Source organism: Xiphophorus couchianus, chromosome 11, assembly GCF_001444195.1.
Source record: "Xiphophorus couchianus chromosome 11, X_couchianus-1.0, whole genome shotgun sequence".
NCBI classification, from domain to species: Eukaryota; Metazoa; Chordata; class Actinopteri; order Cyprinodontiformes; family Poeciliidae; genus Xiphophorus; species Xiphophorus couchianus.
The window spans coordinates 31,838,265-31,864,924 of record NC_040238.1 but is presented as its reverse complement, the minus strand read 5'-3'; the positions used below and the strand labels follow the sequence as shown (position 1 = coordinate 31,864,924).

At 44.6% G+C, this 26,660-nt stretch overlaps 1 protein-coding gene across 6 annotated transcripts in view; it reads right to left on the bottom strand.

Moving 5' to 3' along the window:
* The window catches only part of amot (angiomotin), a 67,256-nt gene extending 43,236 nt beyond the window's left edge, over window positions 1-24,020 (bottom strand). The window contains exons 1-4 of one of the 6 annotated variants that reach the window (XM_028032487.1): window positions 23,514-24,020; window positions 20,822-20,882; window positions 9,852-10,869; window positions 6,355-6,922 (exon numbers count right to left, since the gene is read on the bottom strand). In XM_028032487.1, coding sequence (XP_027888288.1) covers window positions 6,355-6,922; window positions 9,852-10,869; window positions 20,822-20,882; window positions 23,514-23,594 — 1,728 coding nt within the window. In that variant the 5' untranslated portion in view covers window positions 23,595-24,020. Of the gene's footprint in view, window positions 1-6,354; window positions 6,923-9,851; window positions 10,870-20,821; window positions 20,883-21,914; window positions 22,057-23,022; window positions 23,090-23,513 lie in introns of those variants that run through there. The other 5 variants (XM_028032483.1, XM_028032488.1, XM_028032484.1 and 2 more) reach the window with 5 other exon arrangements.
* Between the last annotated feature and the right edge of the window lie 2,640 nt (window positions 24,021-26,660).

Sequence of the window (26,660 nt, the reverse complement as noted above, 5' to 3'; positions counted from 1 at the left end):
ATTACACCACCTCACTCATATAAAGTGCAATCCCGCCGCCCTTCTTCTTCCAACTCTTGGAAAGGAAATCCAGGGACCTCCACGCTGCAGTCCGGAATAAGCGAGTGCAGCCAGGTTTCCGTGAAGCAGAAGATACTGCACTCCATGTACTCCTTCTGGGTACCGCTGGTTTGTGCCGTCTCCTCTTCTCCCTCCGTTTAACTCCAGACCTGCAGCCCCATCGCCCCCTCTGCAACCCCTCTGGGACCACAGGCCTGCAGCGCAGCAGCAGAGGCCCACACAGCGCAATCAGCCGTTCACGCGAGCAAACAATGCCGCCACTCCGTTCGGCGAGGTTCTCCGCAACAAAGAGCAGAAAAAGCAGCAGAAGAGCGCGGAGAACAGCAACAGAACCACATCCAGCCACCGCGGACAGCCCAACCGACGATCCATGGGTTCTTTAAGCACGGATCCTTAATCGGTTACAGCAAATATACACAGATTAACAAACACGACGGGAGCTGCGTCTGCAAGCAGCCAGCTGTGCCGGCGCCATCTTGAAAAAAAAATAAATAAATTATGACATGACAATTATGAAAAAAAAAATTTTTTTTAAATAATCTACCACAGCAATCACTTATTAATAATCGCAAAATAAATATTAAACCTAAACCATACTACTTCAACAGACTAAATGTATTGTTCCTTGTTGGAAATATTTAAGTGTTTTTTGGTGTTGAATCCTGAAACATAAAGCATGGCAACGAGTATGCGTGTAGCTTGGCAGATACAAAGTGAGAAAGAAGTAGTTTTGAGTTGTATTTCGGTCTTTCACTTTGCTGTGGAGCATAGCACTAAATTAACAATACCTACATTTCCAAGTTTCACTGAGTTAACGGAATTATTCTACCGCGGCAGCGCGGTTATGGATGATATGTAAAGGAATAGTGTTTTTGCTGAAATTTCCATATGTGAACAAAAACATGCAGGGGGCTATATTTGTAAATCTGATTTTGATTAAGTCAGTGCCTCACCAGCTATGAACCTCACCGCACGTCACTGATATATATACTGTATAACTGTCAGAAAAAGTCTCAGGTTGTGTTTAAAGTGCAGAGAGCATCATGAAGACCAAGGAACACCAGGCAGGTCCGAGATGCTGTTGTGGAGAAGTTTAAAGCTGGATTTGGATACAAAAAGGTTTTCCAAGCTTTAAACATCTCAAGGAGCACTGAGCAAGCGATCATATTGAAATGAAAGGAGTATCGGACCAAATCCACCAAGACCTGACTGTCCCTCTAAACCTTCATCTGGAACAAGGAGAAGAAAGATCAGAGATGCAGCCAAGAGGCCCAGTATCACTCTGGATGAACTGCAGAGATCTACAGCTGAGGTGGGAGAGTCTGTCCATAGGACAACAATCAGTGGTACACTGCACGAATCTGACCTTTATGGAAGAGTGGGAAGAAGAAAGCCATTTCTCAAAGACATCCATAAAAACGTTGCCACAAACTTTAAACAACCTTAAAGGTGGAGACACACCAAACATGGAAGAAGTTGCTCTGGTCAGATGAAACCAAAATCCAACTTTTTGGCAACCATGCAAAACGATACGTTTGGCGTAAAAGCAACACAGCTATCACCCTGAACACACCATCCCCACTGTCATACATGGTGGTGGCAGCATCATGGTTTGGGCCTGCTTTTCTTCAGCAGGGACAGGGAAGATGGTTAAAATTGATGGGAAGATCAATGGAGCCGAATACAGAACCATTCTGGAAGAAAATCTGTTGGAGTCTGCAAAAGACCTGAGACTGGGAGGAAGATTTATCTTCCAACAAGACAAGGATCCCAAACATAAAGCAAAATCTACAATGGAATGGTTAACAAATAAACATATCCAGGTGTTAGAATGGCCAAGTCAAAGTCCAGACCTGAATCCAATCGAGAATTTGTGGAAAAAGCTGAAAGCTGCTGTTCACAAGCGTTCTCCATCCAACCTCACTGAGCTCCAACTGGTTTGAAAGGAAGAATGGGCAAGAATTTCAGTCTCTCAATGTGCAAAACTGATAGAGACAGACCCCAAGCAACTTGCTTAATATGTTGTAATCTACAACATATTAACGCGAGGGGGCCGAATAATATTGTACACCCCACTTTGCAGTTTTTTATTTGTTAAAGTTTAAAATATCCAATAAATTTCCTTCCACCTCACAATTGTGTAATACTTGTTGATTCTTCACAAAATAATAAAAATTTTACATCTTTATGTTTGAAGCCTGAAAAGCGGCAAAGGGTTGAAGAGTTCAAGGGGGCTAAAAACTTTCACAAGACACTGTACGTATAGATAGATACTTTACAAAGATGTGGGGTTCTAATCCACCATTCTAGCCTTTATCAGGTCAGTGTGCACCTCACCAGACATTAGTTACTGACCGATCTGTGTAATGTTGCATTTATGTGTATTTTTGTGCCTTATTTTGGCGCTGGCACAGCTGGCTGCTTGCAGACGCAGCTCCCGTTGTGTGTGTTAATCTGTGTATATTTGCTGTAACCGATTAAGGACCCTTGCTTAAAGAACCCATAGATCATCAGTTAAGCTTTCCACAATGGCTGGATGTGGTTCTGTCGATGTTCTCCGCGTTCTTCTGCTACTTTTTATACTCTTTGTTACGGAGAACCTCGCCGAACAGAGTAGCGGCATTGTTTACGCACGTGAACAGCTGATTGCGCTGTGTAAGCCTCTGCTGCTGCCCGGAGACAGGCCTGTGGTCCCAGAGGAGTTACGGAGGAGACACCGGGGCTGCAGGTCTGGAGTTAAACGGAGGAGAGGAGATGGCGCAGGCCAGCGGTACCGGCGATTATTGTGGGGAACGTGAGGTCTTTGGGGAATAAGGCGGACGAACTCACGGCGCTGGTGAGGACCCAGAAGGAGTACAGGGAGTGCAGTATCTTCTGCTTCACGGAAACCTGGCTGCACTCGCTTATTCTGGACTACAGCGTGGAGGTCCCTGGATTTTCCTTGGTGCGGGGGACAGGGACTTTTCCAAGAGTCGGAAGAAGAAGGGCGGCGGGATTGCACTTTATGTGAGTGAGAGGTGGTGTAATCCCGGTCATGTTAACGTGAAGGAACAGATTTGTAACCCGGACATTGAACTTCTGGCTGTGGGAATGCGGCCGTATTATTTACCGAGGGAGTTTACGTCCGCCATTTTGATCGCTGTTTACATTCCCCCATCAGCTGATGCAGCGGTGGCCTGTGACGTCATCAGCTCTACCGCAGCCAAACTCCAGACTCAACACCCGGACGCCTTTATGGTCATCACAGGTGACTTTAACCATGCCTCATTGGACAAAACTCTACACAACTTCCAGCAGTATGTTGACTGTCCCACCAGGGAAAACAAAATGCTGGATCTCCTGTATGCTAATGCCAAAGATGCATACAGCGCCACAGCCCTGCCCCCCCTTGGCAGGTCGGACCACAACTTGGTAAGGATGACTCCCAAGTATGTTCCTTTAGTGAGTAGGCAGCCTGTGCGCATCAGGACGGTGAGGAGGTGGACACAGGAGGCACTGCAGGACTGCTTTGAGTCGACAGACTGGGATGTGCTCTGTGGGCCTCATGGGGAGGACATCGACAACATGTCTGACTGCATCACGGACTACATCAGATTCTGTGAGGAGACTGTCATGCCAGCCCGGACCGTGCGCTGCTTCTCCAACAACAAAGCCTGGATTACCAGCGACCTGAAGGCACTTTTAAACAAAAAGAAGATGGCTTTCAGGTCTGGAGATAAGGAGGAGCAGAGGAGAGTCCAGCATGAACTGAGAGAGACACTGAGGACATGCAAGGACAACTACAGGAGGAAGTTTGAGTCCAAACTCGAGCAGAACAGCGTGAAAGATGTGTGGAAAGGAATGAAGAACATCGCTGGAATGAAGGGGAAGGACATACAGACATCTGGGAGCCTGGATAGAGAAAACCAGTTCAACCAGTTTTTCAACAGGTTTAGCTCACCTCCTGCTACTCCCCTACCACCACCATCCCCCCACACATCCACACTGCCCCAAGTTGTTCAAACCACCTACCGGCATTCTCCTGCACACCACCCCTCTCCTTCAGCCCCCCATCACCCTCTCCTCCCCCATCTCCACTGCAGACAACAACACCTACCCCCAGCTAACGGTGACTACAGGCCAGGTTAAGAGACAGTTGGAGCGATTACACCAGGGGAAGGCTGCAGGACCTGATGGCATTACACCACGGATCCTGAAGACCTGCTCTGGCCAGCTCTGCACCGTACTGGCACACATGTACAACTTGAGCTTGAGGCTGGAGAGAGTCCCGCTGCGGTGGAAGACATCACATGTGGTTCCTGTTCTCAAGAAGCCAAGGCCATCCGACCCAGAGGACTACAGACCAGTCGCTCTCACATCTCATGTGATGAAGGTCATGGAGGGACTGGTCCTGGCCCAGCTCAGGCCTCAGGTGAGGACGTTTCTAGACTCCCTGCAATTTGCCTACCAGCCCCACTTAGCAGTTGACGATGCCATCATCTTCCTGCTGCAACGAGCACTTTCGCACCTGGATGGTGGAGGAAACACTGTGAGAATCACATTCTTTGATTTCTCTAGTGCCTTCAACACCATCCAGCCTCTGCTGCTGGGTGAGAAGCTGCGGAGGATGGGTGTCAACGACTCAGTGATCTCCTGGGTGACTGACTACTTGACAGGCAGGCCACAGTTTGTCCGTCTGGGCAGTGTCCTGTCTGATGTGGTGGTCAGTGATGTAGGAGCTCCACAGGGAACTGTGCTTTCTCCCTTTCTCTTCACCTTGTACACCACTGATTTCCAGTACAACTCTGAGTCATGTCACCTACAGACGTTTTCTGATGACTCAGCGGTTGTCGGGTGTATAGGGGATGGAGGAGAGGGGAGTACAGGACACTGGTGGACGGCTTTGTGGAGTGGTCTGAGCAGAATCACCTGAGGCTCAACATTAGTAAGACCAGAGAGATGGTGATTGACTTCAGAAGGAAGAAGACACCTTCACGGCCACTAAAGATCAAAGGGGAAGTGGTGGAGGAGGTGGAGGATTACAAATACCTGGGAGTTGTAATCAGCAACAGACTGGACTGGGCATCTAACACTGACGCTGTGTGCAAGAAGGGGATGAGCAGACTCTATTTTTTAAGGAAGCTGAGATCCTTCAATGTGTGCAGCAAGATGTTGGAGACCTTCTATCACAGTGTTGTTGCCGGTGCCATCTTCTTTGCTGCTGTGTGTTGGGGAAGCAGCATCAGAGCCAGCGACTCTAATAGACTGGACAAAATCATCAGGAAAGCTGGCTCTGTACTGGGACTAAGGCTGGAGTCCCTGGAAACTGTGGTGGAGAGGAGGACATTGAAGAAGGTTCTGTCTATTATGGACAATAAACAGCAGCCTCTCCACCACATAGTGGACAGACAGCGGAGCACCTTCTCACATAGGCTGCTCCAGCTCTGCTGTCGTAGGGACAGATACAGGAAATCCTTCCTGCCACATACCATCTCACTGTACAATAAAAGCTAAATCATTGTTCTGCACAAATCAGTCCAATTTTGCACAACTGCACTGTGGCACACTTGCTGTACATACAGTATATTTACATATACCTATCTGCATTTTTTTTAATCTTTGCAAGGACAGTTCTTAAGTTGTTTCTTAAATTTTATTTTATATTTTATTTTTATTTTTTATTTTATCTACAACTACTACTCAGTGGTAGTTGTTATTGTGTCTTGTTTCTATGCTGTAACTGCGAAGTAATTTCCCTGCTGGGATGAATAAAGTACTTCTATTCTATTCTATTATCGCTTTGTCTGGGGTTGAGTTTAGATCAATAAATCAGTTCAAATGTTTTGAATGCATGTTTTAAGCTCAGGGTTTTACTTTCACCTGTTTTTTTTTTTTTTTCAAATAAAAACTTCAAGACATTAAGCATTACTAAAAATCTGGGTTAGCACTAGAATAACATACCAATCTTTTTGTACTTTCATACTATTACTATATGTTGGTCAGTGCAACAGAGGGAGCTACATTACACCTCTTTCAATTGAAAGTGCCTGCAGATAAGTTCAGAAATACTGCAGTTTACTTTGATACCACATACTGTTGCTTATAGGTTCTTCTGAAAGCAATGTGTCTGTAGGACTGTTGATAAATATAGTTTAGAGGTGAAAAGAACATTATTTAAAATGGCATTTATAAATCATCTCTAAACTCTTGCCTGGTAGTGATATCCTACAAAAAAATCAAAAACACAGAGCAGCAGACGGAGTAAAAACCAATGACTAAAATCAGATGTGTTAGACCTTCTGATGAAAATCTTACCTTGTGTAACCTGGTGACCTTCTCACGACAAGCCTCCATCTCCTGTCTTAGAATTCTGTTCTCCTCAGTCATCACATCCACCATCTGCTGGGCACGGGCCATCATTGCAAAAGGTTCTCCCTGTAGCTGTATGAAGGACTGCTGCTGGGGAACATGTCCTGCCTGCATAGACAGCTGGGGATGGGAAGGACCCTGGAGTTGCTGCTGTTGTTGACATTGATTGTGTTGCTGATGATGATGCAACCTTGGAGTGGAGCCATAAGAATCAGAAAGAAAAGCATGGCCCCTCTGCGTTGTGTGATGAACAGGTCCTGGGGGGAAAGGCTCTGCCACTTGATGGGAGCCTGGACCATGTGGAACACGGGGTCCCATAATTGGGTATGGCTCTCCTTGGCTTGGAGGTGGCTGGTGAGGAATTGATGGATGAGAGGAGTGAGAGGCGGCAGAGAGCATGCTGCTCAGAGTAGAGGATTGTGCACGAGACAAAGATCCAACAGAGGTCACAGAGGAGCTGGGACTGTGCTGGTTGAGGGGCCTCTGGTAGTGAACTGAGACGTCCTTAGTGGTTCTGAGGAGAGATCAGTTGTGAGGTCATAATGCTGCCTGCCTTCAGTTTTGCACAGAATACAAAAAAATATTTGTATGTGGTCAAAAATGACCATTTCAAGTTTACAAATACACAGTCATGACAAAAAAAGTTAACTTTAAGGTCAGAAACAACCAGTCAGAGCTAGGAGGGTGCTTGCACTAACAATCACTCTCGTGTATAGCCTGCTAACACACTTCCCCTTACTCCCTGCTATGCTACAGCTTCTTCTTGGCAGTAGAGCCTGTTGTGAATGCTCAGACTACTTAGCCTGGCCACCAACAACGGAAAGATAAAAAGTTTTCCTGTAACGGTAAATGGTTTCTCTGCTATTAGTACATTGAGCAGCGCATACAGGAGGTTGATTGATGATGCTTGATTGGAGATCTTCTTCCTGCATTGCTGTAGTTTGCAATAGTAGCTCAAGGAGGAGGTAGAGGAGCTTGATTTTTTCACAGATTATCTGTCTCATACCATATGACACAATATGGTATGAGACATACCATATTGTAGAATATGGTATGAGACATACCATATGATGGTATTTCATTTTTATATGAAATAAAAATGTTTTATTTCATATATAAAAAAAAACATTTTTTAAAATAAAAGTTACATATCGTAACCTTAAAAAGTGAACTAATTAAGGGCTCGCTTACAAGGAGCTTGTTGTCAGTGAAACAGTAACATTTTTGCTGCTCATTTAAACATCACCAGAGATAGCAGTCTCTTACACTTACAGTCTCTTGAAACCAGGTCTCTTGAGTATAACATTTGAGGAGGTTTGAAGTTCTCTGCAGGTGCGAAAAAACACATTTGCAGAATGCAGGGCTGCAGGATTTGTTCTATGCAAGCAGAAAACAGTCTACACAGGAAGGAAACAGTAAAAAAAGAAAAAGGAAAAAAAATGGGGATAGCATTGCATAGTGTGTGCTACATGATTTCAGAGAGCAGAGAACTTACGGTATGTAGCACATGAGTATATACTGTATTTGTTATGGAGACGCTTTTTGCATTAGATGCAAATATTAAACATATTAATGAGGCATGACAACTACAGCGAATTCAAGGTGTCTTGGTGGCCTTATCTATGCTGTCTATTGCCTTCCCACACAATTCTGTTCGATTCCAAATTCCCTTCAGTGCTCTGTCTGGGCTTTCTCCCATTGAAGTGAATTTCTCAGGCAGAATTTCAACCAGGTCAATCAGTATTGAACAAAAGGAGAAGTTGTGAAAGATGCCGTTGATTTTCTGCACTGTTTTAGAATTGTAGTCTGCCTATGGTTTTAGCAATGGCAACAGAAGAAGTGAACGAAGCTGTTTGGTTTGCGATGTCCACACTTCTGGCATTAACAGTCGCCTTGTTCAGTTTGGCATTTTTCTTCACAGTGGGCGGAGGATTATTGTTTACAGAACAGATCATTTCCGGTGAGCTTCATATCGTCAAACTGACGCATTACATACATCACGAGTAAAGGTTAGAGATTGAGTAGCATTTAGAACTTCAATAGAGTCCATGTCTCCAGCGAGCAATCATTTCTCTTTATCCCAGGGTCCAGATCCTCTGTACGATTTGTGTACAAAATAGCAAAGCAGAATAAATCTCTAAAGGGAAGGCATTTCATAACACTGTTCGCAAATAGCGATACGAGAAAAATGTTTTAGTTTATATATAAAGCATGATATACTCCATCTGCCATGGCTACTCTTGCATCATAATTACCTAAAAAGAAGGAACGTCAGAGCAGTTTCGGAGAAGCAGGTTATTGACACACTAAAAATAAAATTCACTCACAGGGAGGTTTCTGGTATCAAAAAGGGTGTAACTTTACTTATAGAAACAATAAAAATATTCTCTGGGTTTACTTCATTCGAATTCCAAATATAAATATTATTTTGTGGTAGAAATACTGTTTCACTCCTTCAATTCACACAATCAGACTTACAACAACTCAGCTGTTTTTTCTCCTCAATCACACCAGGAGGTTGACCTGACAACAATATAAATAAACAATAGCTCATCTACATCTGCATTCATTAGCATAATTTTGGATCATTAATAACATTTGTTACTTGGCAAATAATTAATTTGTCAAATACCTAGACTCCAAAAAAAATCAACAAAAATTTATATTAAAAAAACATGGCATCAAGGGACTTTGCATTGCAACCCTACCTGCCTTTCATTTCATGTCTCTACTTGTCCTGCCAGATGAATAAAATAGTTTGGAATTATTACTGTTAGACTCTGCTTCAAGCTAGATGGCAATGACTACTGCGAAACCAGCCCAACAGGATCTGTCCTTGTCATTTCTGAGACACTATTGAGAAACCATGTTTAACTGACTTATCTCAGATTAAATCCTATTGGAATCAAGCTATGGCTTTCACTGGAACCACATTTTATTCTTTATTGTCAACTGTAAAGCAATAATTTGTTAACTGGGAGTATGCGCACAGTGGCAGTTGTTGTATGAATGAGACTGTAAACTTAAAATCAGTAAATGGTCCTGAAAAGTCCTGAGAATTGTGATAATTTTAACCTCTATAAATACAAAAACAAGTTTTAACTGATCAGAGCATTACTCTCTGTGAAGCTTGAGTTTTCTGTAATTCAATATTTTCAGCAGAGTTGACAGATTTTGTCAATGTAAAAATATGCTATACACACTGTAAACTGGGAAATGACTGCAACAAAATGTTGAGGATTTTCAACTAGTGAAAAATGCTTTGTACGCTTTCACTATAAAGCTCCTCTTTTTTTTCAGTGCTCACTCAAAATGTCCTACCTCCCTACCAGGATTGTTTTCTAGGTTTTAGTGGGTTTTTTGACTGATATGGCTCTGATTTCTTCAGCGGAAAGGCATCTTTTGTGTGCCATGTATATGTGTGTGTGTTCACTGTTCATTACCTGAAAGAGCCATATTCAGGAGGGGGCTGATATCGAACAGTTGGAACCTCCCTGGAGTGATCCCTTACTCTTGGCTCCTGATAAAAGTGGCCTCCAGATTCCGGATGACTGCCAGGAGAACATATTCCTTTAAAAGGATAGTCTGGTGGTGGGCCTCGATGCTGTGGCTTGTAGTAGTCTCCAGGCTGGCATGATGGGGGTAGTTGTGGGGAAAGAGGGGTGCTGCTTACAGGAGCATGGGCTTTCACACCACTGGTGGCTAAAGAAAGTTGCATAAGTCGTTCACTGAGAGACCTGACGTGTCCTTGCTTTAGATCTTTTAGTCCATCATCTTGGTGCACCTTCCCGGTACCACTGACACGCTGTAGTGTTGGGCGACCCTCAGTGCGAACTTTGGTACTGGTAAGGCCAGTAACGTAGAAAGCAGCACCTAACGAGGCAGGCAGTGAAGGCTGCTGGGCCTGGCTGTTCTGCTGCTGCTGAGCCTGAGGAGGAGAACCATGGCCGCGGAAGTACTGTGACTGTACTTTGGCTTCCTCGTATGTAGGGAGATCTTCTAGGTTAGGGCACTGTCCTTGGGTGATGCCACCAACTCCACTGCCCCCGACACTGGATGCTTCTCCACAAGAGCCCACACATCCCCCACCTCCACTGCCCCCACCATGCCCACCAACTCTGATGACACCAACCTTCTCCAGGCCACTGTCCGTCTGAAGCTCCTGTCCCTGGGGCTCTTGCCTTGCAATGTGAGCGCTTACAGAATGATCATCAGAGGGGCTTACCTGTCCATGTACTGAATAGCCACCTCCACCTCCTGTTGCTACTCCAACCCCCCCTCCTCCAGACTGTTGCTGTTGTTGCAGCACATAGTTTCGATTCATCTGCTCCTGAAGGAGCCGCTGCAGGACTGTACTGCCACCACCTGATACACTGCTATTTGATGGCTCTTCGGTTCCGGCCCTCATCTCCATCTCACGCTGGCAACGAACTTCATGGAAGGACAAACTACGCCCCCTGTCTGTATTCCAAGAGAAAAGTAAAGAGGGAAAAATGTGTAAAAGAAAGGTAACTGGAGAAGAGACGTGAGGGGCTATCACAAAAACTATTGAAAAATACTGGTACTTTTAAAATTTGAAAACTATCAAAAGTGTAATTTACTCAATAAAATATCAGTAAATTCATTTTAAAAAATTAAAACACCTACAGAAAACAGAGGGATACATTTACATCACAAAAAATTCAATTGAACATTTGAGATATGATTTTTGTCTTGCTTAACCTGGTCATTGAACCAGCTCTTCATACCTTTGACTGTGTGAGTAGGTACCAAGTTCTGCTAGAAAATGAAATCACCATCTTCATAAAGCTTGTCAGCAGAATGAAGTCTCTTAAAACATCCTGTTAGATGGCTGCGTTGACTATGGACTTTAGAATGGACAGTGGACCAACACCAGGATATCACAAGGCTCCCCGAATCATCACTGACAGTGAAACTTTATACTGGACATTAACAGCATGTTCCTCTCCACTCCTCCTCCAAACTCTGAAACACTGACTTCAAAATGCAATGCAAAAAACTTTCAAGACTTTTTTCTTCCAACTACTCTTTTTATTGAAAACCTTTGCTTACATTTGATATAAGCAATGGTTTTAAACTGTAAATGAAGTAAATAAATTAATAAATAAAACAAATGAAATAAATAAATGCATCTGAGAAAAGGACTTTGGAACACTCAGCAATAATCTAGTTTTTTTTTTTCTCCTAGGGGCGGAGAAGACACTTGTCATCTTGTGACATAGGTCAGGACATAGATATCTCTTGAAAATGTAATAATTAATAATTTGACCATATGAATATGCTAAACAAAGGTGTGTCCACTAAATAACAATGCAAGTGTCTCCAAACTCAGTCTGCCTAAGGAGTGACTAATTGTCAAAGTGCTTTTTGGTTACATGACGTGTACTAAGTACACTGAACACAGGCCACAAGAAATGAAGGAGAGTTGTAGAGTTGCCCCAAGATATCAGAAAAAAAAATGATAGGTAAACATGTTAAAAGTGAAGACTATATTTATCCAAATAATATATATTCCAGCATCTTGATGCTCCTCTGATACATTGTTCAGAAATTTAAGGTCCACAGAACTGTAGCCAATCATGCAGGCTACAGCTCTAGGAGGAAAATTGATGGCAAATTGAAGAGAAGGAAAATATAAATGGTAACCAAAGGGCCCAGAGCAACCTGCAAAGAGAGGAGATTTTGAGGAGCAATTGTTTGAAGCAACAAGGAAGTACATACTGAATTATTAACTCTCCCTGCTCAGTTCCTGGCCTTCCATTCTTTTTTTTGTCAATTATCATTTCCTCTGTCTCCAAACTTGTGAACTCAAAATAGTTGTTCTGCTTTGCCATGATTGCTGTGTTTACTATGCTGTTGTAAATCACATATGGCAGAACTCCATACCCTGTACTGAAATAGCAGGTTGGTCGTTGGTTAAGAAGCTACATGTCCAGAGTCAGGATGAAGGGCAAGGAAAAAGTGTGGATAGCAAAACAGTTAACTGCAGCCTTAAAGCTGCAGTATGTAACCTTTATAAAAATATTTTTTTAACATATTTGTTGAAACTGTCAATGTTACTCTTTACTACTGCTAAACCTTTTCCTTATGTAGTGAATGGTAGGCCAGTTAGTATGGTCTCTGATGACGGCAGGTAAAGTTTTCCTGTAACGGTAAGTCGTTCCTTCGCCATTAGCACATTTAGCAGTGAGTATCTGACGTTGAGTGGCAGCGCAAAGACCTTCCTCCTGGCTCTGATTGGTTGTTTTTAGTTGAGAGCGGTGCTTTTCTTCAGACAGTAATAGTAGCGCAGAAGATTGATCTTTTCACAGATTATCTGTCTCATAACATGCTCTCTGGACATGGAGATAGTTTTAACAAAAAACAAACAAACATGTTTTATAAAAGCTACTGCACCTTTAAGAGAATTGTAAACCATAGCCTCTTCAAAAATTGGTAGAAACTCAATAAACATAGGCTTCAGCTGGACTAAGTGTTTCAAAGACCTCAACACACAAACATATCCAAAATATGGACTTCAACTACCACATTCCTTTCGTTTAACCTATTCATGAACCACATCAAAAGTGTTTTCCATGAAAAAAAGAACTGGATTGTTCTTCAGTGATTCAAACTCCTCTTTTTAGGTCAAGGTCAAATTTGTACTTCATTGGAAATCTTGGCTCAGGAGCCTGGAGGAAGAGTGTAGAGAGACAGAATCCACATTGTTTGAGTTCTAGAGTGATGCTTCCACAGTCAGTGATGATTTGGAAAGTGATGTTATCTGCTGCTGTTGGTTCAACTTTGTACTCAATTCCTTAGTCAGTGCAGCCATCTTTTAGAAAATTGGAATGCACTTCACATCTTTATGGAAATCCTGATTTTATTTTCCAGCTGCAGTTGGCACCTGTCCACATTTTTTAAAGTACCTATATCTGCTTCAAATGGAATTAACCAGCAAACTGGCCTTAACTAAACCTCTCAGATAATCTTTGTATCTTCAGGAAGAAGAGGAAAAAACAACACAAGTAAGCTAGAAACTTACTTGTGTTGTAAAGAAACTTTAATTTCTTTATCACATCATTAGATCTACAAGTAAAAATCCTTTATTACAGAAAAGGTTTTTGTAATATATTATTCTCCGTAGTAAATTCATGTCATGTGAACATATTTACTGGAATAACCCAACTTTTAAAAATATTCCAATTTATCAACATGAAAGACCTATTTAACCTGATTTTGAAGAAAACAAAAAAAAATCAAGTGAAGAAAAAAGAAAGTGGACAGAGAAACAAGGGGACTATATGTTTCACCCTTGACCTCAATCAGATCCCCAAGACTTGCTGATTTGATGGCACAGCAGAACAAAAAAATAGGTAGACAAAGTAAGGTGCCATTGGTTTTATAGAACCCTGCACCCACAAATTAGTATTTTACCACCACAAACATCAGTTCAAATAATTTTAATTAAAAAGCAGTAGCTGAGGCAGTTTTCTGATAGAAAAATGTAAACTTGAGGGAGACTAGTTGACCCAAGCGATAATACCTTGCAATTAAAGGTATTGTAACTACCTGGCCAGAGCACAGTAGATTGGAGAACTTGAAGATGTCTCTGAAAAGGAAGTTGTTTTTGGTTGTCAATTAACAGAAGCAGAAAGCTTTTAATTAATCACATAATCTCATCTAGTTCCTTCTTTATAACAGCTTTGTAAAAAACAAAGGAACAATTTAATGTCTTGGTAGTAAAGAAAAAAAAGTATGTGCAACCTAGTCCAACTCTTTTCACATATGCATTGAAGTTTCTAGAATTTCTTAGTGTTCTGTAGAATAATTGCATTCACATGCAGTTTAACTCCAAAGTAGGAGAGTGGATTCATTTTGAAAAACTGCTTCTACATTAGATTACATATTTTAGGAACCTAAAAGCAACTTAGATTTTTCCAGTTTGAATACAGTAAAGTGGAAGATCTGCATAAAATAAATTAGTGTAAATACAAAAATAAACATAGTGTTTCTCAGTGTCAGGAGTATTTTTTTGTCAATTAAATTGCACAAAATAGTCTTAAAAGAAATTATGTAACCCTATTCTTTAATAAGAAATACTTATGTTTAATTTTTGTATCATTGGAAGTTATAAAAGATTACATTTCAAGTCACTAAACTCTGCCTCAAAAGGATGATAATATGAACTTTCACTGCCCAGAATTTTTAAACTTCACAATTTTCATCCAGTTTGTGGTGGATTCACCGTCATGTTGCAGAGCTTAATTGTTTAATGCCTTAGCTTAATTATTTTGTTAATAGCTTTATACCTACCCATATGCACTGGTCTGAGGTTTAAACTAAGTAAATCCTCTTCATAAAGCTGAGGTAAATGTTCTTATTATGCATTTCTTTACTTTAAAAAATTTAGATGAGAGGGCGGCTTAAATTTATTCCATACCAGCAATTGTGCTTATGACTTTTCACATAAAATGTTAAAAAAAAATGTCTCCAGTTTTTGTTGTTGAAATTGAAATGAAAAACCTGCGTATCCAAAAGTGTTAGAATAGCACATGTGATTGTATTAGTCACAATATTTTTTAAAAAATCATGGTCTTATTGTCATGATCTGTGTTTTTCCTTGTTTATTTAGAGTTTTCTGTGTCGTTAAGTCTCTTCGTTGTCCTGTCCTCCCCTTGATTGTTCCCAGGTGTGTCTCGTCTCTGTGATTACCCTCCCGTGTATTTAACTCCACCTGTGTTCCTTGTTCGTCGTCGGGTCCTCGTCAATGTCTAGCCTTGTTGTCGTCAATGTTAGCTTCTGTGTCGTCAGTGTTTCCATGTGCCTGCTGCTCGTTGTTTGGATTAAGTTTTCTCATTAAATCTTCATATTCATCATACCTGGGTCCGCTGCATCTGCCTCACCACCCTTCACCACACCGCTTCCTGACAGTAGGACCCGACCAGACCGAACGGTGAGGCACGCTATTTTTACTTTTCATCATGGACCCAGTGGAGTTAAAGGAGCTGACGGAAACGATCAGCGAGTATGAGGAGGCTATGGCCAAGCCGTACGCTGCCGGCCGACGCCTCGGTTTCGCCATCCGCTTGGGACTGTTGCTGGACTACTGGGTTCCTCGTTTTCCGCACCCGGGGTTGGTGGAGTTGCAGAGGGAGGCAGAGTGGGAGCGTAAGGCGGCCCTAGCCGTCATGGCTGGCGAACCTCTGCCTCCCAAGCCGCACAGTTTCTCCGCCAGCCCAGATCCCGCTCCAGTTCCGGGACCAGCAACTCCAGCCAGCGTTCCAGCCGGCGCCCCCGAGGCCGTTTCAGCCGGCGCACTCCAGGCCGAATCAGCCGGCGTTCCGGTCGGCGCACCCCCGGCCAAGTCAGCCGGCGTTCCAGCCGGCGTTCCTGCCGGCGCACCGGAGGCCGTTCCAGCCGGCGTTCCTGCCGGCGCACCGGAGGCCGTTCCAGCCGGCGTTCCTGCCGGCGCACCGGAGGCCGTTCCAGCCGGCGTTCCTGCCGGCGCACCGGAGGCCGTTCCAGGCAGGACCGGCGCACCGGAGGCCGTTCCAGCCGGCGCACCAGCCGGCGCACCGGAGGCCGTTCCAGCCGGCGCACCCGAGGCCGAATCAGCCGGCGCACCAGCCGGCGCACCCGAGGCCGAATCAGCCGGCGCACCAGCCGGCGCACCCGAGGCCGAATCAGCCGGCGCACCAGCCGGCGCACCCGAGGCCGAATCAGCCGGCGCACCAGCCGGCGCACCCGAGGCCGAATCAGCCGGCGCACCAGCCGGCGCACCCGAGGCCGAATCAGCCGGCGCACCAGCCGGCGCACCCGAGGCCGAATCAGCCGGCGCACCAGCCGGCGCACCCGAGGCCGAATCAGCCGGCGCACCAGCCGGCGCACCCGAGGCCGAATCAGCCGGCGCTCCTGCCGGCGCACCCGAGGCCGAATCAGCCGGCGTTCCTGCCGGCGCACCCGAGACCCAGACCCCCTGCGTTCCACCCGAGACCCCCTGCGTTCCACCCGAGACCCCCTGCGTTCCACCCGAGACCCCCTGCGTTCCACCCGAGACCCCCTGCGTTCCGACCGAGACTCCCAGCGTTCCGACCGAGACTCCCAGCGTTCCGACCGAGACTCCCAGCGTTCCTACCGAGACTCCCTGCGTTCCGACTCAGACTCCCAGCGTTCCACCCGAGACCCTGACCTCCAGCGTTCCACCCGAGACCCTGACCTCCAGCGTTCCACCCGAGACCCTGACCTCCAGCGTTCCACCCGAGACCCTGACCTCCTGTGTTCCTCCAGAGACCCTGACCCTCTGCGTTCCCTCCGAGACCCTGACCCTCTGCGTTCCCTCCGAGACCCTGACCCCCGAGACCTTGACTCCCGAGACCCCGAGGACCAAGACCCCCTGCGTTCCTCACAAGACTCCCAGTGTTCCGACTCAGACCCCCGGCGTTCCCACCGAGACCCCCTGTGCTCCACCAGAGACCCTGCCTCGGGGGGCTCATCATCGCCACCTCCCGGGCCGCGGACAGCCGCTGGACCGCCTCCTGGGGTCCCGCCTCTGTGGTTCCCGCCTTCAGCGCCGCGGACGGCCGCCGGACCGCCTCCGTGGTTTCCGCCTCCAGCGCCGCGGACGGCCGCCGGACCGCCTCCGTGGTTCCCGCCTCCAGCGCCGCGGACGGCCGCCGGACCGCCTCCGTGGTTCCCGCCTCCAGCGCCGCGGACGACCGCCGGACCACCTCCGTGGTTCCCGCCTCCAGCGCCGCGGACGGCCGCCGGACCGCCTCCGTGGTTCCCGCCTCCAGCGCCGCGGACGGCCGCCGGACCGCCTCCGTGGTTCCCGCCTCCAGCGCCGCGGACGACCGCCGGACCGCCTCCGTAGTTCCCGCTGCCACGGACGACCGCCGGACCGCCTCTGTGGTTCCCGCCTCCAGCGCCGCGGACGGCCGCCGGACCGCCTCTGTGGTTCCCGCCTCCAGCGCCGCGGACGGCCGCCGGACCGCCTCCGTGGTTCCCGCCTCCAGCGCTGCGGACGGCCGCCGGACCGCCTCCGTGGTTCCCGCCTCCAGCGCTGCGGACGGCCGCCGGACCGCCTCCGTGGTTCCCGCCTCCAGCGCTGCGGACGGCCGCCAGACCACCTCCGTGGTTCCCGCCGCCGCGGACGACCGCCGGACCACCTCCGTGGTTCCCGCCTCCTTTGCCTCCGCCCACCCTGTGGGTAGTTTTTTGTTGTTTTTGGACTCTTGGCCCTTCTTGTTTTTCCGCCCACGATGGTGGGTTGTTTTTTTTTTTTTTTTTTTTTGTTGGTTTGGACTCTGGCCCGCCGTCCGGCACCCCTCCGCCCACCCTTGCTGGGTTTTTTGGTTGTTTTTTTTTTCTTGGGCGTCTGGTAGCCGCCCTTGAGGGGGGGGTACTGTCATGATCTGTGTTTTTCCTTGTTTATTTAGAGTTTTCTGTGTCGTTAAGTCTCTTCGTTGTCCTGTCCTCCCCTTGATTGTTCCCAGGTGTGTCTCGTCTCTGTGATTACCCTCCCGTGTATTTAACTCCACCTGTGTTCCTTGTTCGTCGTCGGGTCCTCGTCAATGTCTAGCCTTGTTGTCGTCAATGTTAGCTTCTGTGTCGTCAGTGTTTCCATGTGCCTGCTGCTCGTTGTTTGGATTAAGTTTTCTCATTAAATCTTCATATTCATCATACCTGGGTCCGCTGCATCTGCCTCACCACCCTTCACCACACCGCTTCCTGACACTTATTTTTTAACAAGAGCAAGCAATACTTTCATTATGTACCTATAAAAAAACAATTATTAGCCACCCAAAATGGCTAAAATTACAAGAAAACATACATATTTTTGTTCACATACCCTCCCACCTTGCCAACAACAAAAACTTGATCAGAATAAGGTTAAGTAGCATTGTTAATGTATAGTCTTTATTCTCATATTCTCAGACCATACTCCATCAATTTGATTACAGTAGCTTAAATTGACCGCTGTGGAATTTAAATGGTAAAATAACAACAATAATAATATTGTAGTACAGAACCAATGCCTGGAAAGTCTAATCTGTAATTCTGGATTAGCTTTAAATTAAACTCGTGAAGTTATGCAGCATTCTGTTATGTTATGCCTAACGTCCTCCTTTTTATCTGAACCTGAATTCTTCCAACATTTTTGAATGGGACAGTGGTAGGGCTTTTATCAAGTTTATGTGTGAACTAGCGGTAAAAGTATTTTGGATCTGTCTAAAGTAAGGATGATTTTGGGGTGTCACATGGCACAGTGGTTAGAGCAGATGACCTCAACGCAGCTACAGTGGGGAGAACAAGTATTTGATACACTGTTGATTTTTCAGGTTTTCCCACTTGCAAAGCATGTAGAAGACTGTAATTTTTATCAGAGGTACTCTTCAACTGTGAGTGATGGAATCTAAAACAAAAATCCAGAAAAATACAATGTATGATTTTTAAATAATTAATTTCCATTTTATTGTGTGAAATAAGTATTTGATCATCTATCAACCAGTAAGAATGTTGGCTCTCACAGACATGTTAGTTCTTCTTTAAGAAGCCCTCCTGTCCTCCACTCATTACCTGTATTAATTGCACCTGTTTGAACTCGTTACCTGTATAAAAGACACCTGTCCACACACTCAATCAATCAGACTCCAGCATCTCCACAATGCCCAAGACCAGAGAGCTGTGTAAGGACATCAGGGATAAAATTGTAGACCTGCACAAGGCTGGGATGGGCTACAGGACAATAGGCAAGCAGCTTGGTGAGAAGGCAACAACAGTTGGTGCAATTATTAGAAAATGGAAGAAATACAAAATAACGGAAAATCTCCCTCGGTCTGGGGCGCCATGCAAGATCTCACCTCGTGGAGCATCATTGATCTTGAGGAAGGTGAGGAATGAGCCCAGAACTACACGGCAGGACCTGGTCAATGACCTGAATAGAGCTGGGACCACAGTCTCAAAGAAAACAATCAGTAACACTCTACGCCGTCAAGGAATAAAATCTTGCAGTGCATGCAAGGTGCCCTTCCTCAAGCCAACGCATGTCAAAGCCCATCTGATGTTTGCAAATGACCATCTGAATGATCCAGAGGAGGAATGGGAGAAGGTCATGTGGTCTGATGAGACAAAAATAGAACTTTCTGGTTTAAACTCCACTCGTCATGTTTGGAGGAAGAAGAATGATGAGTACAACCCCAAGAACACCATCCCAACCGTGAAGCATGGCGGTGGAAACATCATTCTTTGGGGATGCTTTTCTGCAAAGGGGACAGGACGACTGCACCATATTGTGGGAAGGATGGATGGGGCCATGTATCGTGGGATTTTGGCCAACAACCTCCTTCCCTCAGTACGAGCACTGAAGATGGGTCGTGGCTGGGTCTTCCAGCATGATAACGACCCAAAACACACAGCCAGGGCAACTAAAGAGTGGCTCCGTAGGAAACATCTTAAGGTCCTGGAGTGGCCTAGCCAGTCTCCAGACCTGAATCCAATAGAAAATCTTTGGAGGGAGCTTAAAGTCCGTGTGGCCCAGCGACAGCCCCGAAACCTGAAGGCTCTGGAGGAGATCTGTATGGAGGAGTGGGCCAAAATCCCTGCTGCAGTGTGTGCAAACCTGGTTAAGAACTACAGGAAACGTCTAATCTCTGTAATTGCAAACAAAGGTTTCTGTACCAAATATTAAGTTTCGTTTTTCCGGTGTATCAAATACTTATTTCACACAATGAAATGGAAATTAATTATTTAAAAATCATACATTGTATTTTTCTGGATTTTTGTTTTAGATTCCATCACTCACAGTTGAAGAGTACCTCTGATAAAAATTACAGTCTTCTACATGCTTTGCAAGTGGGGAAACCTGAAAAATCAACAGTGTATCAAATACTTGTTCTCCCCACTGTATGCTTGTTTGACTCTTATCCTCAGCTCTTTTGCCGCATGTCTTTCCTCTTCCTATCATTCTGCTAACTTCCTGTCAAATTACTGTCAAATAAAGGGCACTAGTACCAAAAATGTTCTTAAAAAAGATAAAGTGACAAAGGCTTTTCAGAATATGAAAAAGCAAACAGCTCACACTTGCAAAATACACCATTTGAACATTTCCAAAGCTGATTAAAAAAATTAGAAATATCCACCTTAAGACAGAAGCATGCATTTTTAATTTAACATCCAACAATGTCGAAGAAACCAACCCAGATGTATTTTAACTTTCACAATATTTTCAGTGGTCAGAAAAATATTGGGTAAAACAACCAGAGTTTTGAATCCAGTTAATGAGAAATGGAAGAATTGACAATAATAATAATAATAATAATAATAATAATAATAATAATAATAATGGCTTCTACTGACAAAGCTGAATGTCTAACACTTTACACCCATGTTACAAAGAGAAAAAGATTATTACATGTTGAGCTTCCCGTTATCCTTGTCACTCTCAAGGATGAAGATGCTTTTTTCCGAAACATCTGTAGGTAAATGAGACAAAAAGGAAAAATGCCTGTTTTAAAAGGATTTTCAATCATTTTCTTTAAGAAGAGTGTCCGGTAACCAAGTCATTTTTTCATAACGTTCAGCTTTCAGACATTTGCTGATATAATGAGGGTGAGGGAAATCAAACTGCACTGATTTTTATGTATATATAATAAAAACACAAGTTTGTATTTGTAACCACACTAGGACTTTGTATGGACTTTGATTTATTTATTTAGTTAGTCCATTTGTGATGAAACCTAAGCAGTTAGATTAAATTTGTCACCAGTATATTTCTAATGCCACCCTTAGCTTATCTCAAACCATTCCTGTAACCCTAGCCACTATTTCTAAAAATGGGGAGCCACAATGTTACGACTAGGCTCCATATAAACATGTAAGACTTCAAAAGGTATTATATACCAGAAATGGTAACAAGCAGGCAATATAAACAAAATGGCCCATAAAATATAGCACTTTATCTAGTCCAGCAGACTTCAAAGTTCTTTACATGACTATCAGTCGCTCACTCTTTTAAGCACACATACAGGTACCCTGCTGGTGTTAGGCTACATTGTAGTCACAGCTGCTCTAAGGCACACTGACAAAAGCAAGGCTGCCAGACAATCAGCGCCACTGGGCCCTCTGATCACCACCAGCAAGAAAACACAGACACACAGTATACAAACATGTTTGTATTTCAAAGTACATTAAAGTACTGAACTGTAGTTCAAACTTCACATTTATTTTAGTAGCTCAATTTATGCCTAATACTAAACTTAATTCACATCATAACCTTAAATCTAAAAACGTAAACTACCAAATTAGCACCAGCCTTTGGTTCCCTTGTCCCCTATCAGTCTTCTGAAGGTTAAGTATTTATGCCACAAAGGCCTCAATAGGCTACGAAGCCAAATACATCCATCTTACACACAGACATATACGCGGGCCTGCTGCTAGATCTTTTTAAGAGCCTATTTATCTCTGTTAATTTCCTGTAAAACTCATCAAACATAAAAATATCCTACCTTTGCCAGTTGAAGTAGTGGTCTGCGTAAAGGAAAGAATCCACTAAATTTCACTTGGTCTCTCCAAAATCAGGGAACTATCTGCTTTGAGCTCAAGTGAAGCAATTGTTGTTCCATGTGCTGCTCACACAGTATTCCCACACAAAAACAGGTGGGGCAGGGTGGTAGACAGGTGAGTCTGTCAACTGTTCAGTTGTGACTACACCTCTATACTTCTGTATCAAACTCTGGCAGCAATGAAAGTGCTCTTTCATGGCTTGAAATTTACTACATGAGGACTTGCTAAATAGCTTTTTCTTGGCATATAATAATGAGACATTATAGTTTAACACAAAGTATTTTGCTGAGTTGATTTACAAAAAAAAAAAATCTTCCCACTCTATGAAAAACTTTGGGTGAAAACCGTCTGCCAACACACAAGAGACTTAATAAGACAGTCAACAGCCCATATATACACATAAAGATAAGCAATTTGCATTTTGGAAAAGATTATGTTAAACACTGAAAAAAATCTCTTCATCAACCAGAGCTCAAAATCCAGGACACCTGCAGATCAAACAAAAACGTGATACCTTAAAGAACTATTTACTACTGACTTTCACTGTATTTTAATAAATCTGTCACAAACCTTGTAACAGACACATTTAGTAATGACTTTTGAATGAAAAGAATGCTGGGAGGAAATTTGTTATCAACCTATTATTCTAATTGTAGTAAGCCTGATTGCTGCATAAACAACTTCTAATTCCGCAGGTTCTCTGATTTGCAGGTGAATAATAGAGAAATTGGGTGTGACAGTTCTCTCTTTCAAACCAAGTTGAAGAGAATGATAAGCTGAACAAATACAAGGGAAAATGGAGCACACCACAAATCTGCTAACTGTATAAAAAATATTGTCATATTGATACATTTAGGCCTAATTTTAAATGTTTCAGTGAATTGAGATATTGAAGGTTAGATTAGTTCTCAACTACGTTTGCCTTTATAATGAAACAAATATATTCTTTGCTTAAACTTTGGTTAGGTATCTACTTAAAGAACAAGCAAAAGATTGTAATCTGACTTTAAAAAAAAGCATTGGTACAACTTTCACCTCCTATGTACTTACAAGGCTACCAAAGGACGCACAGTGGAGCCGCGTGGAGCTCAGACCAAGAAACAAGCAGTTTCCTCCAAGAAACCTTAGAGCCTAAGGAAATGGGGCGGGGCGGGGCGGGGACGGGGTGCTTAGTTTGGCTTTTTAGAAAATAGTGAATCAACACTTCAGCTTTTCCGGGCTTAAAAGTTTTAGACAAAACATAAATCAGTTCAATCGCAGCAGCTTCGTCTGTGCGTGTGTGGGTGTGTGTGTGTGTGTGTGTGTGTGTGTGGTAGCGGTGGAGGGGGGTAGAAGAGTAAATGACTCGCGAGAAGTCAACCATGTTTTTAGACTGGAACTGGAAGTTTTCATCTGGTTCTTTTTAATGTTCGTTTGCTTGTCTGTTTGCTTTGATGCCTAAAAAGTAAGTAGCCTAAAGCTTTCAGGAAAGCGTTGGCATACCAACGAAAGCAGCACGTTATTTAAGCAGTGCACTAGGTCTGTGGACAGTTTGAATTTACCTTTTTGTAAAGCTGCTTCCGTCTTCTTTCCTTGAAGCTACACGAACATCTTTTTTCTAGTTCTTCCCCTCGACTCAGCATTAATCCTGTGTCCCAGTTTACAGAGTCACTGCTTCGTGACTAAATAGTTCGTCCTCGCTGAAAACTGTACTTGTAAAGTTGTAGAAAAAAAGTGGAGCAATAGGCGGCAGGAAGCCGTCCCAGTCTGTCCTGCACAACAGGAGAAATTTCCAGCCTCCCCCCTCCTCAAAGACCTCCTACGTCTTTAAAATATTTTTTTAATCTCTCTTTATTTGTGCTCGGAAATCCCTCATCTCATCTTCCAGTTTCCCATGCGTTTTATGTTCAAATCAACTTACTTCCTTTAGGACACACATGATATTCCAAACGATCACATTACACACTTCACCAATAGAAAAGTAGAACTTGAATGTTGAATGAAATCATAGTTTTCAAGAACAAACGGTTATTAAATATTTGTCACACTCTGGCATCCTTCGGAAGCTGTTTCGTTTTTCTATTAACATAATAGTCTATAGAGTCCATCTGCTCATTACATTGCATAGCTCTGAACTTACAACAGAAAGAAGGAACTAAAATTGAAGAAAGGAAAAAATGACAAAGACCCTTTGTAAAACGATCTGTTGCTGCTTTCAAATGCCGTCGGACAGACGAGAGTCGCTGTGTGCACATGTTAAGTAAAATGTGGTTGCTGATATTGGGTTCCTGATAACCTCTAATAATCAATTTAGTTCAGCTGGTTACAGCTGAGACATGATGTGCATGAAATATATCACATTCCCATTTGTGTGACCAAATAAAACGTTCTCAATGCAAACAGTTTTATTCAATATGAGATGTAACATTTTCATTTTCATTTTGAAATTAGGTAAACTGGGCAAGACAGTGTCTTTACTGTGTGTGTACACTCAGTAGCTACATATTTCTGACTCATAATTATTACAGGAAAACGTTTCGTGTTTTTATTCCTTTTTTTAATGCAAGTACTCTACAAATTTGTTTAATTTTCTAATCAAGATTTGATGCTTTACATTTCCAGACTGACAATAATGAAAATCCTTTGTGAAAACGATAGAGTAAAATAACTCAGTAATCTTACCACTCTAAAAGCTGGAAAGAAGGACATCAGCTAAAAATCCTTTGTACACCTATATGATTTCAGCAGTAGGTGAATCACAGGAACTCTCCAGTTCTGTCACAGCTTCATGCATGCGGGGAGAGTATGAAAATGAAGGTATTACAATAACCTACATCCTGCAAAATATATTGCTTGAGAACTATACTGCTCACATTCAATATTAATAAATTAAAGCATACATCTTACTGAAAATGGAATAGTTCCCATTATATGTTGCAGTGTTTTTGTCATGAATCGGTGCAGTGAGGGGTGGTGAGGCAGACGCAGCAGACCCAGGGAAGAAGAATGATGATTTTAATAAAAAAGAAACACAGTCCAGCAACAGGCAGCACGCACATTAGACGACAAGCGACGAGGACCCGACAAAGAACAGACACACAGGTGACACTAAATACACTGGGGGTAATCAGGGAATAAGAAACACCTGGGAACTAATCAAGGGGAGACAGGACAACACGGAGACACAGACACCAAAAACTCGAAATTAACACACAGAAAACACAGAACACGACAGTACCCCCCCCTCAAGGGCGGCTACCAGACGCCCAAAACAAAACACACAACAAGGGTGGGCGGAGGGGCGCTGGACTGGGGGCCAGAGTCTAGAAACAACAAAAAACTACCCCATGGAGAGGGCAGAGGCACAGGAAGGGCCAAGAGTCCAAAACCAAACAAAAAACTACCCACAGGGTGGGCGGAGGCAAAGGAGGCGGGAACCACCAAGATGGTCTGGCGGTCGTCCGCGGCGCTGGAGGTGGGAACCACGGAGGTGGTCCAGCGGTCGTCCGCGGCGCTGGAGGTGGCGACGAAGGGACTCCAGGGCCGCCCAGAGGAGGCGACGACGAGTCCTGGGGGCCGCCCAGAGGCGGCGAGGAGCGCAGAGAGTCGGGGTCTCAGCAGGAACGCTGGGAGTCGGGGTCTCGGGAGGAACGCAGAGAGTCGGGGTCTCGGGAGGAACGCAGAGAGTCGGGGTCTCAGGTGGGGCCGAGAATCCACTAACGGAGGTGGTCCGGAGCGGGCCCTCGGAGCCGTCAGCGGAGGACGTCCGGAGAGGCGCCTCGGAGCCGGCAGCGGAGGAATGCCAGAGCGAACCCTTGGGACCGGCGGCGGAGGAATCCCGGAGCGCACCCTTGGAACCGGCGGCGGTGGCTCTGTGAGGTGACCAGGGGCCGGGTCCACCGGCAGCTCAGGTCGCTGTCTCCGGGTAGGCAGCGGAGGTGGTTTTCCCATACAACGACCAGGGGCCGGGCCCTCTGGCGGCTCAGGTCGCTGACTTCCCGGACGGTATCGACGGGGCCTGAATCCGGGGGGTGCTAACACCAGTCTTGTTCCCCGGAAAAGCTCCCGCTGCAGGTCGGCGAGAGCTTCAGCCAGTGCCCTCTCCTCCCTGCCGGATCTCCGCCTTGGTCCGCTCTGCCTCTTTGGAGGGAACATTCTTAATTCAGCTGGATCCATTTTAAGCAGCCTCACCGATCCGTTTGGTCGGGTCCTTCTGTCATGAATCGGTGCGGTGAGGGGTGGTGAGGCAGACGCAGCAGACCCAGGTAAGGAGAATGATGATTTTAATCAAAAAGAAACACAGTCCAGCAACAGGCAGCACGCACATTTGACGAGGACCCGACAAAGAACAGACACACAGGTGACACTAAATACACTGGGGGTAATCAGGGAACAAGAAACACCTGGGAACTAATCAAGGGGAGACCAGGACAACATGGAGACACAGAGACACCGAAAACTCGAAATTAACACACAGAAAACACAGAACACGACAGTTTTTAGAACACATTTCATTTAATAACTTATTTTTCTCATAACAATTTCAATAAATTCACAGTTCAGCTCATTTTGGTGAATTAACATTTTTACACCCAAACAAAGAAAAGCTTAAAGTCTTATGTTATCAAAACATGGTCAGAGACATGTTATATTGCATAAGATGCCTGTATGAAAGGCTGATGATACATTTAAGTGCTGTCTACATGTAT